The 13,146-nt window shown below is 34.3% G+C and overlaps 7 protein-coding genes across 7 annotated transcripts; 4 read left to right on the forward strand and 3 right to left on the reverse strand.

The window, feature by feature from the left end:
- Nucleotides 1-355: 355 nt before the first annotated feature.
- Nucleotides 356-2,899, reverse strand: EIN_246850 (pre-mRNA-splicing factor ATP-dependent RNA helicase PRP16, putative; the record flags this gene model as incomplete). Its single annotated transcript, XM_004261514.1, has 1 exon — nucleotides 356-2,899. One exon carries the CDS (start codon nucleotides 2,897-2,899, stop codon nucleotides 356-358), a length of 2,544 nt encoding a protein of 847 aa, XP_004261562.1.
- Nucleotides 2,900-3,316: 417 nt separating this feature from the next.
- On the reverse strand, nucleotides 3,317-3,661 carry EIN_246860 (hypothetical protein; the record flags this gene model as incomplete). Its single annotated transcript, XM_004261515.1, has 1 exon — nucleotides 3,317-3,661. One exon carries the CDS (start codon nucleotides 3,659-3,661, stop codon nucleotides 3,317-3,319), a length of 345 nt encoding a protein of 114 aa, XP_004261563.1.
- Nucleotides 3,662-3,952: 291 nt separating this feature from the next.
- On the reverse strand, nucleotides 3,953-5,338 carry EIN_246870 (hypothetical protein; the record flags this gene model as incomplete). Its single annotated transcript, XM_004261516.1, has 1 exon — nucleotides 3,953-5,338. The coding sequence occupies one exon, from the start codon at nucleotides 5,336-5,338 to the stop codon at nucleotides 3,953-3,955; it is 1,386 nt and encodes a 461-aa protein (XP_004261564.1).
- Nucleotides 5,339-6,830: 1,492 nt separating this feature from the next.
- EIN_246880 (hypothetical protein) lies at nucleotides 6,831-8,018 on the forward strand (the record flags this gene model as incomplete). Its single annotated transcript, XM_004261517.1, has 1 exon — nucleotides 6,831-8,018. One exon carries the CDS (start codon nucleotides 6,831-6,833, stop codon nucleotides 8,016-8,018), a length of 1,188 nt encoding a protein of 395 aa, XP_004261565.1.
- A 1,502-nt stretch (nucleotides 8,019-9,520) lies between these two features.
- Nucleotides 9,521-9,967, forward strand: EIN_246890 (hypothetical protein; the record flags this gene model as incomplete). The annotated part of the gene is made up of 1 exon (XM_004261518.1): nucleotides 9,521-9,967. The coding sequence occupies one exon, from the start codon at nucleotides 9,521-9,523 to the stop codon at nucleotides 9,965-9,967; it is 447 nt and encodes a 148-aa protein (XP_004261566.1).
- A 281-nt stretch (nucleotides 9,968-10,248) lies between these two features.
- On the forward strand, nucleotides 10,249-11,553 carry EIN_246900 (hypothetical protein; the record flags this gene model as incomplete). Its single annotated transcript, XM_004261519.1, has 2 exons — nucleotides 10,249-11,097; nucleotides 11,374-11,553. The coding sequence occupies 2 exons, from the start codon at nucleotides 10,249-10,251 to the stop codon at nucleotides 11,551-11,553; spliced, it is 1,029 nt and encodes a 342-aa protein (XP_004261567.1).
- A 465-nt stretch (nucleotides 11,554-12,018) lies between these two features.
- On the forward strand, nucleotides 12,019-13,116 carry EIN_246910 (hypothetical protein; the record flags this gene model as incomplete). Its single annotated transcript, XM_004261520.1, has 1 exon — nucleotides 12,019-13,116. The coding sequence occupies one exon, from the start codon at nucleotides 12,019-12,021 to the stop codon at nucleotides 13,114-13,116; it is 1,098 nt and encodes a 365-aa protein (XP_004261568.1).
- Nucleotides 13,117-13,146: the final 30 nt, after the last annotated feature.

Here is a 13,146-nt window from a genome sequence, read left to right on the forward strand (position 1 = left end):
TTTATAAATATTGGAATTAATACTATTTAAATTTAAATATGATGTTCATTTTATGTGAAGCATTTGTGGTCTAAGGGCAGAATTCCACCCTTCCAAGGTGGAGATCCGGGTTCGAGTCCCGGCAAATGCACTTTTTATTTTTTATCATAATTAAAATTTTCTAAATGCTATTAAATATGGTTAAATTAAAACCATATTTAATAATTCACTCTTTTTTAAAGTAATTCTATTAAAAATATAATTATAATAAAATAATAAAAAAAGTATAATATACCAATTGAATACAACTTTCTTTAATTATTTACTCCAAAGAACTCATTTCTAAACCATTAAAAGAACAAAACACAATCGACAATTATTTTGTAGACTTTTTCAAATTGATTTGCTGGAAAAAGACTTCTCCCAACTCAGCAAGCCACTTTCCCTCAATAGCTGTGACGCATCTCATATATGAATTCGAAGTGAGAAGTAGTTCATGGTAAATCACATAGTTAGGTTTAACTCCCATATTAAACAATGCCGATGTAGGGTGTAAGACACAATTAACACCAGTTCTTAAATTTGCATAACTTTGTCCTTTGATCTTTGCTGCGTTATAGAAGTAGCACGCTGTGATACACTTCCTCAACTTCTCCAACTCTCTCCCACATGACACTTCTTTCCCTCCACACTTTCTAAGCATATCCGCAAGTTGCGTCCTCACGTCTTTTGCTTTGTTCATCCCCTTCATATTCACAAAGTTACTTTCACACCATCGTTTGTCTCCCTCATGCTTCTTCCATTGATTGTAGACATGGACCAACGTGATATGATCAGAGTCCGGCTGATAGAACTTTTCTCTTGCGGCGTCCGCCTCTTCTTCTCTTTCTTTAGGTCTTACAAAGACGTTTGGTACTGTCAGCATAGCTGCAATAGTCAATGCCTCTTCACTACAATTGTACTCTTCTGATGTTATTAATAACTTCCCTAGTGCTGGTTCTAATGGAAACTCAGACATCTTCTTCCCCAATTGCGTCAGTGCACCACTTTCATTTAATGCACCTAACACCCATAACTCATACATCGAGTTCATCACTGACTCTTCACTCGGGGGGTCTAACATCTCAAAGTCTATGACCTTCTCTATCCCAATCGCTTTTAACAACAAAATGGTGTTACTCAGATTCGTCCGCTGAATCTCAGGTATCGGCGCGTCAAGCAAATCACGGTTATACGTCGACTCAGTAAACATCCGATAACACACCCCACTCTGCGTTCGTCCCGCTCGGCCCTTCCGTTGCTCCGCATTTTGTTTACTCTCCGGAAAGACTTGAAGCGAGTCCATCCCGATCTTCGGGTTGTACACCTTCCATTTCCCAAGACCCGAGTCGATGACAAAGCGGACTCCATTGACCGTCAAGGAGGTTTCTGCTATATTCGTCGCAACAATCACTTTCCGGTTCTCACTTTCCTCAAAGATCTTCTTTTGCGCCTCCGACGAGAGTTGACTATAAATAGGAATGACTTCTAAGGGCTTTTCCACTTTCTTTCCTAGATCGCGTAACTTCTCTCTTACTATCTCACATGTGATTTCGATGTCTTCTTGTCCAGTCATGAACACTAAGATATCCCCCGGACCTTGATGCGTGTGTATACTGATGATCTCTCGTGTCGCAGTCTCTATATAATCACTTGGGGACGACCGCATGTAATTCACTTTCACTGGAAAGGTCCTCCCTTCAATATGTAAGACGGGAATCCTCCCAAAGAAGTTCGACAGTTTGTTCTCATCTATCGTAGCTGATGTTATGACTAAACGGATATCACTTCTCTCACGAAGAACTCGTTTTAAGACTCCAAAGAGGATGTCAGTATTCAAACTTCTTTCATGGGCTTCATCCATGATAATAACACTGTACTTATCAAGAAAGGGGTCCGTCACTATTTCCCGTAACAGAATCCCGTCCGTCATAAACTTCACTCGCGTCTTGGGCGACGTCTTGTCCTCAAACCGAATGGTGTATCCTACTAATGAACCTACCGTACTACTCATTTCAACACTCACACGCTCACACACACTCACTGCAGCGACTCGTCGCGGTTGTGTACAGCCGATGATTCCTTTTTTACCAAACCCACTCTCATAAAGGTATTGGACTATTTGTGTTGTTTTGCCTGACCCCGTCTCACCAACTATAATAACGGCTTGATTCTCACGAATCGTGTTAATAATGTCCATCCGCTTCTTATGTATTGGTAATTCTTCCCGCACCTTTTTGATCTTCGCGCGCACCACAAAGGGGTCTTCCTCGTCTTTTTGATGCGTTTTTGAGTCACTTTTCAAACTTTTGTCTGTTTGGATTGAAGTGGTATTCCCATGTGTCTCGTGCAGTTTCGATAAAGCAGTGTCACTCTCTAACACCTTTTTACTCCCCTTTTCCTTCTCTTTTCGTTCACGAAATTTGATTAACGTCTCGCTGCCTGTCTTTGAGAGTTTTGCTATATCCGACGTCGCGTCCTTAAGTGGTACAACAACAGAAGCTTGTTGTAACCTTCCTTGCATCCCTTCCATGAACTGTGGGATAATCTTTTTGACCAAAATTTGGACTTCCTCTTCTTCCTCTATAACTCCACTCTTCTCTGCTCTTTTGACACCTCCCGCAACCATTTGTCCCTCCGCCCAACTATCTCCCGCGTCCTTATTCTTTGGATTAAGCATCAACGCAAGCTCGACCTCTTGTTTCTGCTGGTCGTTAATTTCGTCGTCATAAAATTCAAGGAGCGGGTCTGAGTCGTCGCTTTTCTCCGTTGTTCGTGAAACCCTAACAATTTTTGTGTCGCCCCATACCCCGCCGATGGTCTCCGTCAACGTCTCAGGAAGTCGCTTCTTTCCTTTGTCCTCATATTCGTAGCGCTTCATTGTCTTCTGATAATAACAATTTCAGTTATAAAAAAGTGAAAGGAATGACAAAGAAACAATCAAGCAGTCGGTTAAATTATTGTTTGAGCTTCTCGGAAGGCAAATCGTATGAAGAGAGTGTTCCTATCAAGTTAACGTGTGAGATCAACATTCTTCGGCAACAATAGCGGTCAATGCCAAGTTCAGAAAAGACCTGATCCATCGGCATTTGTTTCGAGAGGTGATAGAACTCGTCCCATTTGTTCCCAATGACTTTGCCGCACGTGAAGCATCTAACTGGGATGATCATGTTTTACTTTTTTCGAGTTCTTCAGCTCCCTTTTTTTATTTCTCGGCTTTTCGTCTGCTATTTATGGAAATCTCTGAAAAAAATAATTAGGGTTCCGTTCGACAACTTTGAGGCTTAACTTCCACTAATCAAATCTCTTCAATACAACATTCAGACTCGGAGCCACTCCCTTTCTCTTCTAAGACGCCAAGAGCTATATCCATCTCAACGTAACATTTCCCGTCAGTCGTCTCCTTCTTCGTGTCTTCTGAAGTAGGGTTTGACTTGTCCAATGGTTCAATATCAACATCCTTCTCACCAACCGTCACTCCTTTGTTCGCTTCAGCCATCATCGGAAGAAATCGTTTCGCTCGCAAAAGTGCTTCGCTCGCTCCTACTTTCGTCGTAAAGCCTCGCTTCACTTCTCCAACCTCCATCACCATCGGAGTGTTCCGCTTCTCGCCGTTTTCAACTAATAACATCGACTTGTCCATCGCTTCTAATTATATAGTTCTTTATGGTTTTTATATAGTTCTGAATAAGTCAAACAGTACTGTACTATAAATAAATTATAATTATTCCATATATATGATACACCATTTATTTTATTATTAATATAGTAATTAAAATCCATTAATTGATAATTAATATTCAATTGGATTTTTCTATTTATACACCGTTAAGTACAAATAAAAGTATTTATAAACTATTTATATTAGTAAAGTAATTATAACATTAATTATACAGAGATATAGTAAATCAAACAAATAGTGAATTAATCTTCGTTAGTTTTTACCATATTTTCTTAAAGTGTCCTCGACTTTAGTCTTCTTATCTTCTATAATGTTCAGTTGCCTTTCCATTCTATCGGACAAGTCGTTTACCTTTTGGGTTGAGTCCATTGCAAGTCTGGACGTCTCTGAGTTCAATTGTGTGACATCTTGTAATAATGTGACGGTCTTTTTATTCATCTCACGCATCTTCAAGTAATCCTCTCGATCTTTTCCTGAGAACAATTTAAGTGCTGTTTCATCGTCAACAGTAGCTTGGATTTGCCCTTTAATGGCAGGAGACCCCAAAAAGGTCTTAGTAATTCGCTCGTCACCAAAGTCGAAGACACGGGAGTTGGGCTCGAACGTCACGGAGACGTTTGTTCCTTTCAACACGAAATATCGAATGAAAATTTCGTTGACGATGAATTGCAAACACGTCGCGAAAAGTCTAAGGCGCGACTTTTCTTTGCCGACGGAGTCTAATGAAATGTTGAGATGTAAAGGCCGAGCACGCATGAAGAGGCCAGTGATGCTTTTTATATCAAATTGCCGCGTTAATAACTTTTTCTTTGTATTTGCGCTTTCCTCGTTGATTTTGATCTCCGCGTCGAAGATGGATAAGACCGCTGGTATTAGAGTGTCATTCTCCAATTTCCACAAAACTTTAATTTCGATCTTTTGCGGGGTGGGTAGTTGTTTGAGTTGTTCGGTGAGGACCTGTGGTTCGAGAACCGGGGGCGGATTTTTTTTAATTTTATTGGTGTATTGTAATTTTATTTCATAAGTGATAGAATTGATTGCTTCGATGTTATCGTCGATGTCGTCCAACGTTTCTTCGTTTTTGTCCAACATTTTGTTAATATATTGTAAAGTGCTTTGTTGAGCTTCCAATTCTCTTTTAGTGTCCAACTTTAATAATTTCACTTCTTGTGCTGTAGTTAATGCTGTTTGAGCAGTCTCAAAGTCGAACCCTGAGACTCTATTTTGAGGTATATTTTCTAATGTATGTGTTTTATAGACACTTAACTTAAGTAAAGCGAATGGGTAGAGAAATAAATAATTCATTAAGTTGTAACATTCAGTCGCACCTAAGAGCGGCGAAAAGGTATATTTAGTACCTATTGTATCTATCATCAATATTTCATCTGTTATAGATATTAAATCAGAAATACGAATACTTATATTCCCCTTTACAAATATAGGAACATAACAAAAGAAGTTTTGAGTGATATGCATCTTTCCTTTTGTAGATCCATTCGTCATTTTTAAAGTTCCAGTGTACGTTTGTATGACATCCTCGTCGTCGTTGAGAGCAAAAGCTTTGCGAATGTCCTTTGAAACTTGGATGTGGTGACTCGCTATTTTCTCGTCTTTGCCAGTGATCCGTTTCTCGGCCATAAAACACTCGATTATTTTTTTCAAGTTTTGTAGTAATTTCCATTTCAATGTCCATCAATTTTTGATTTTTTAATTACTCTAACACCGTTTTTTTTAAATCAAATTGGATAGCAGTTCTTTTTTTACTATTCATTTTATAGTAAGATACTATATATATACTTGTTATTGGTGAGTGAATTGTTCTCTGACTAGAATTCCTTTTATTGTTCAAGTGAAAACAAAATAATACTCCATTTTTGGCTATAAAGCGGGATTAAAAGTAAATCAAAGTATTTAAAAAGTATTAATATAAAAACAACTCTAATTATTGTTAAAAAGACCAATTATAGTTTATTTTTACTATTTTTTTATAATTTGTCTTGAACATTTTGAGGATGACTTGAAACTTATTTTATTCGTTGTGAATTAAAAATATATTTTTAGATAATATTTTGGGTTAATAACACTTTATTAGTATTTTTCCATATTTTATTGAATTGAAAAAGATGTATTTTTGAAAAAACAAAAAAAATTACAAAATTTTCGAAATGCCAAAACAATTTCGTCTTTTTATTTTTGAGTTGGTTGTAATTTGTTATTATATTATAATGATTGGTAAAAAAAATTATAATAAATAATTCTTGATATAATAATTTAAATTATAATTAAAAATAATTGAATGTAATATAATATCTAATACAAAATAATAACAAAATATGTTAAAATTTTAATTAATAAGTTATGTTATAATTATTAAAAATATTAAATAAAATAATAAAATTTTTTAACATAATAATATAAATTAATTGGATAGTTATGACATTAAAAAAATAAAAATAAAAAGAAAAGGCTTGTATTCCAAATAAAAACATAAAATAGTGGGTGGGGATACTTAAACAATGGCTGAAAAGTCTTATTTCAATAAAATAAAGACGGATTTTATTTTTTTTGTTTAGATAATGGTGAAGAAAGTTGTTCTTTTAATTTATTTAATTTATATAATACAACACGATATAACTATACCAACTAATATAATTTTAGTTTAAATATACATTTATTGTTATTTTAAATAAATAACAATAATTAAATTAAAATAATACCAGGAATTTGAAAAAAAAATAAAAATAGATTTTAACAACAACACAATATAAAGCGGATCATTTTAAATTTTTTTTTAACAAACGACAATACTAAAATTAATCAATTTTTAATAAAATCCCGTTTATTAACGATAACCCGCCCAACTTTATAAATAAAGAAATGAAGTTGTTTAACTTTTTCCATAAATAGAATCATTACCTTCGAAGATAATAAAAACAACAAACTACATCTAAAAATAAAATTACTATAATATACTAGTTTTGAAATACCAATCAAACACAAGCATCCTAAATTCAACCAAATTCTGAAATAACCTCTTGTATTATACATCAATAGTAAATCAATTAAATTAAATAGTACAAGAATATGGTTTACCAAGCAAAAATAAGACTTGAAAAAGACTAAAAAAGCAATGTTTCCGTATGTTGAGAAGCCGACAGCAACGCCGGCGTATTGCTCCGAGTCGACTCAGTCATTAGCACCTCAATTTTCATCTCAAGTGCGATATAGTGCGTTATCCCCAATTAGTGTCGACCGGCCCCCTTTTACAATGTCTCCCGATTTATTGAACCCCCCCGAAGTCCCTCGTTTTCACCCGATTACTGTGCAAACCCTTGAGACCCAATTATCGACATATTCGAAGCCAACACCATCACAATTTACACAAAATGCATTTTCACCGTTTCAAAGGCGATTTCAAAAGACCAGTGCGATCAAAGAAGAAGAACCAAAACCATTTCAGAAGTATGAGGGAACGGGGTATACTTCAAATTCATTCACTCAACAAAAACTTCCAAATCAAACTTTTTCTTCCTTTCAAAACATCTCACACTTCGCACCTGTTGCTCCTCCACCACAATCCCTCTTCAAAAAATGCGTCCCTCCTGTCATCCAAGCTAGAAGACAACCAGAAGTTAAAACAGAAAACTTCGACTTGTCCTTCTCGGAAAAGACTACGTCGAGCTTTAACGACATCTCCCCAACTCGAACAGTCTTTTCCCCTATTAATTTGGTCCAAACTAATCAAACACAAACATCAAATGTCTTGAGATACCCAAGACCCGTCTCAGCAACAAGCGAAATCCTCTTCCAACCGTCGTATACACACAACTCTATGTTCTCCCCTCTCAACCAAAACTTCTGTCTCCAACAAAACACCCCGTTCGAACGACCACAAAGCGTCCCGACTAATTCCGCAGTGGCTGAATTGACAATACCGAAAGAACTCGAAACACATCGAATCACTAAATACGAGGGTCTCAGCGAATTTCAGACGTACGAGGAGGCGATGCAGGCACTCAATGAATGGGCAAAGGACGTTGGAGTCGTTTTGAGAAAGGGAAGCGGAAATAACAAATCGATGAAAGACGGAACGAAGAGGAAAGTCGTCTTAGTGTGTCAATGTTCAGGGAAATATAGGAGTTGCTCGGGGTCTCCTACAGAAGAAGTCGAGTTGAGTAAAATTAATGAAAAGACTAAGGGGACAAGAAAAAGAAGATCAAAAAAGACGGGGTGCCCATTTAGAATTAATTTGAATTTTAGAACGAAAACTAACACGTGGAATATCACTAAGATGATCTGTGAACATAACCATTTATGATTTATATCTTTTACTATTTACTTCGCTTGTTAAACAATTGTTTTGTGTTGAATCCGTTTTGTTATTTGTTGTTTGTTCTTGTCTGTCAAAATCTGGAAATCGTTCACTCTTGTCGTAGTTTGAAGACGGAAAAACGAACTGTTTAATTTATTCAAATTGAATTGAAAATAGTTTTTTTATAGTTTAAAAAGTTAACTATGGTTTAACTAGAGTTGAAATTGTTATTTTATTATAAAAATATAAATTTGAATTAATTATTAATATACTAGTAAAATATTAAAATATACTATAATAGAAAGGTGAATAAAGAAAATATAGAAAAGAAAACAATTACATTTTTATAAATATAAAATCTAATCTATAATAAAATAATAAAATATTAATTTATTATTTTAAAAGACTTATAATAATTTGATACGTTTTTAGTTAATATATTTATAGCTATAGTTCAATATTAGTAACATATAGTAAACACAGACATAAAAATAAAAAGATAAGGAAAAATGTTAGACTCCAGAAAAAGAATCTTCAAAGCCAAAAATTGGTGTATAATGTCAAATATGTTAACTGTACCAAGTTTAGCTGATTTTGAAGTGGAAATGGACATTTTTCGTTCTAAAATACAAATAAAAGAACCAGAGTACGTAAGTCCAATGATGTCTGTTTTACTCTTAGGAAGTGGGTTCTTTGTTCCTTGTCTTTGGATTTTACTCGCTTTTTATGCTTTTCAAGGAAAAACACATAGTGATGATATAACTCCGTATATAGCTCTAGGATTGTTTGTGACTGAATGCTCTTTACTGGTCGTTGGAAGCTTAGTTCTGCTTGTTTGGAACTTTACTGATGTAATTCAATGAGTATGTTAATGTACTCTATTATATTATTTCAATTTAAAAATGTCATCTAAGTAATTATTAAATAAATTTAATTTATACATTACTATTACTTTTCCCGATTTTTTAGTCTTCATAAATCTAAAATTATAATGTTTAATGAACCAAACATAATTAATTATTTAGCTTTTTAAACTAAAAATAGTTAAAACCTTACTAATATTCATTTCCAACCAATTTCCACGAAATTTGTATTTTCATACATTTATCAATAATACTATATAATATAGTAAAATGATTTAATAACACAAATTAGTGAATAAAGCACAATTTTCGATCTTAAAAATACAACTAGAAATTAATCTATTAATATATAACTATTAACCACAACTCATATTTTGTTAATACTTATTTAAGAAAAGAACCAATTTTAGCATTTCAATACCAAATAATTTGTGGACGTTTCGTGAAAAAACTCCAAACCTAAAACACTACTCCAAAATTGGTACAAAAAGCAACAGAATTATGAAAACCATATTTCAAATAGTAAATAAATTATTTAATAACTATACATTACCAACCTATTTTTCGACGATTTCCAACATGAAAATTTGACTTAAAAAGAACTTATAAAATGGCCTCTAAACTCGAAAAAAACAAAATTGTTAAATGGGGAAGGACTACGTTAAAAGTGTCTCAAAAGAGTTTGACAATTTCATTGGGTGCAAATACACCCTTCCAAAGAAAGTCGAAGAAGTGACTGATCGCATTCGAACGAATTATAATAAGTTCAGTGTGATCTATACTCTTTTTGCTGTCTTAGCCTTTTTCATAGCTACTTTAATTACTAAGGAGTTCTATGCCGTGTTCATCGCGTTCTTAGTCTTCTGTTGTGTGTCTATTATTATAGGTGAAGTGAAGCCAGAAGTCCCTATTGGAGATAAGAAATATAAAGTTAAGAAATACTACGCATATATTGCTACTATCATCATAACTCTCGCTGTAGCTTACTATACTAAAACTATGCCTACTCTCACTAAAACTGTCGGCATCACTCTCACTTTACTCACAACACACAGCATCTTCGCACAAATCTCGTTGATCGAGAAATGCTAATTCAGTGGTATTTTTTTCATTCTTATTTACTATTCAATCTAGCATTTGTTTTATTCTATAGATTATGATTTTTTATACTATATATTTATACTAGAAAATATAACTAGATACAAACTATTAATTTACCAACAAAACTGTTACAAACAGAAATAGTAGTAATGTAGTAATTAACCATTTAATTAACTATTATAATTATAATAAATTAAAAGAATTAAAAACTATAATAAACTATAATACTTAAAATAAACTATTATAAACTATAATAATCTATAAAAACCAGAATGAAAGTGTTTGTGACAGTTGGCACGACGGAGTTTGAAGACTTAGTCACCCAATTTACCGACGGTAAATTCCTTGAACTATTAAAAATGAAGGGCGTTGAAGAAATAACAATTCAATACGGCCGAGGGAAAGTCATTCCACAATCGACCGAGTCGATGAAGATAACGACATTTGGACTGAAAAACACGATCAGTGAGGAGATGCGAAGTGCGGATGTCATTATAACACACGCTGGTGCTGGATCTGTCAGTGAGGCGTTAAGTCTGAGGAAGCCGACGATAGTCGTCATCAACGATAAGTTGATGAACAACCATCAAATTGAAATGGCGAAGAAACTTTCAGATCTTCACGCCGTGACTTTGTGTGAGTCACCTTCAAGTCTATATACAGTGATTGCACAGTGCACTTTTGAGAGACAGAAAGACATTGTTTTGGACTCTAAGAGTGACAAAGTTAAGATCGCCGAGTGCTTAGAAGAGTGGTGCGGACTTAATACAAAGAAAGAAGTCTGCGTAGTCCTTGGAAGTGGTGGACATACTTCAGAGATGCTTCATATACTTACTCCACTCGATGAAAAATGTTCTAATAATATAATTAGATATGATGTCATTGTCGCAGAGTCCGATACGATATCGCAGACTAAAATGCTCTCTTTAAAAGGAAAATCTGTCATCCACAAAATCCCAAGAAGTAGAAATGTCGGACAGAGTTATATCACATCGGTGTTCACTACAATCTACGCGTTGATCATGTCTGTTGTTTTGACTTTTAAATTGAAACCAGACGTTTTGCTTTGTAATGGACCAGGTACTTGTGTACCTGTTGTGGTATCTTGTTGGTTCTTGAATGTTTGTTTTTTATTATATTTTTATTATAATTTTATTATATTTTATACTATTTATTATTATTTCATTTATTAATATTTTATTATAATTTTATTATATTCAATAATATATTTATTTTATTATTATTTTATTATTATAATTTTATACTATTTATTATAATTATATTTTTGATTTATTAATATTTATAATTAACGAGCTGTTTTTATTTAACAACTCCTGTCAAATACAAATTATTCAATTAACAATATATTAGTTTAAATATAGTTTAATAACACTTAGCTTTTTAGAACAAAGAAAACAAAACTGATTTACTTCGAAAGTGTTTGTAGAGTCACTTCACTGTCATTAACATCGAAAATATTGAAATACTTTGTTGACATCTTTGTGGTGCAATGGGAAGAACTTCAACAATTAAACAAGAAGGCTCTTGTCCACCACTTCTTTTATTCTATCAACTAATTCTCGGCTTTTTGTTTTTAATAGTTATTTTATAATATAATCCAAAAATACTATTATTATTAGTATTTTATATTAAACAAATATTTGGTTTTATTTTACTATATTTATTTATTAAATTATTATAAATTTTTAAATTGTATTTTTGATTTGTTGTAATTATTAGTGATTTATAAAACTATATTTAAATTATTCGAAAATAATTAGTTTGGTTTAAAATACTTTAAACATGAACACTTTAACTTTACTAAACACCAACACAAAACACGAAAGTCTGTCGTTTTTTTATGCGTCGTTTAACACCTCTTTTATAAACCTTTTCACGACAGAATTATCGCACAATTTTTGGAAAAATATAACCCAGACGTAGAACTTAAAAATAAAATTAAAAAATGAATCTTACACCTCTCATTTTGTAGAAGTGAGATGATAAGTGATTGGACCTTTTCGATGCGGACAGATGGTCTGATGTCAACATTTCTATCATGTGCGACAGGGCGCCGTAAAGATGGTACTTTGTTTGTAGTCCCTTCTGACTCATCGAAGAATCAGACATTATTTGAAATGGTGTCTCCGGACGTCGAGACACAAACTTGCGTGATCACAATAACAAGTGTTCTGGGTGTTCCGTCGAAGGGGCGCGATGTCTGTTTGACTGTTGAGTTGTCATACCCTTTCAGACTGATTGTACAAGACAATCCGCGTGTTCCAACGCGCTGGCAATTCTCGAACAAAAAGTTGTGGGCGTTTCCGAACATGGAGAAAGAAGACGAGATCCCGTTTGGGATGGTCGACATAATCCAGTTCAAAGGTTCTGCATATTTTGCCCTTTTATGTGCTCCTCTTTACGCCAGCCTCTCAGAGAAGTCAGATTTCTCGCTTTTCGCCAAGATTGACGAGAAGAGAATGCGAGATGATTTTTTCTTGAGTTTGATTAATGAGATCCCGAATGTCGATGTGATTCCCGGCACGCCCTATTTTCGTGCAATCTTATCACTCAAAAAGCCGAGACGAGTCACTTTGCGATTTGTGCGGAACGAGGACTGCGAACAAATAATCATGTGCACTGGGGCGTTTGACTATACAACTCGTCTCATATTTGGGAAGTGGTACCTTTCTCTTTCAAACAACGAGATTGTGTGGTGTAACGAGGAGAAAGAAGCACTCAATATAAAACGAGATAAGTATGGTCGTCTCTGTGTAGTGAAAGATGGGAAAGTCAATGGTTTCATAGTCTTAGGAAAACAACGGGACGAAGAGTCCTATTTCCTCAAGTTTAACAATCTCGGCGAGATGGAGTCGGAATGCAAATTGGTCGCTATCATGCAGATCACAGAGGAGAAAAGAGACGCTTTTGTCTTCACTGATGGCTGTTGGAAAGACAACGAAAGCAGATTTGTCGAGTCGAAATCGGGAGAAGGAAAAGAGGAATTCTTGAATAACGAAGACGTCGAACTCGACGAGGAACTTTGCAAAGACCTGTGCGTCATTAATATGGAGGATATGAAAAGGGAAAGTGAAGGTCCTACTGAGAAGGAAATACAAGACTTCAACGATGTGGTCTAGTTATAGTTTAATTTATAAGTATTTTACAAT

This window comes from Entamoeba invadens (assembly GCF_000330505.1).
Source record: "Entamoeba invadens IP1 unplaced genomic scaffold scaff_1105074726103, whole genome shotgun sequence".
NCBI lineage: Eukaryota > Evosea > Mastigamoebida > Endamoebidae > Entamoeba > Entamoeba invadens.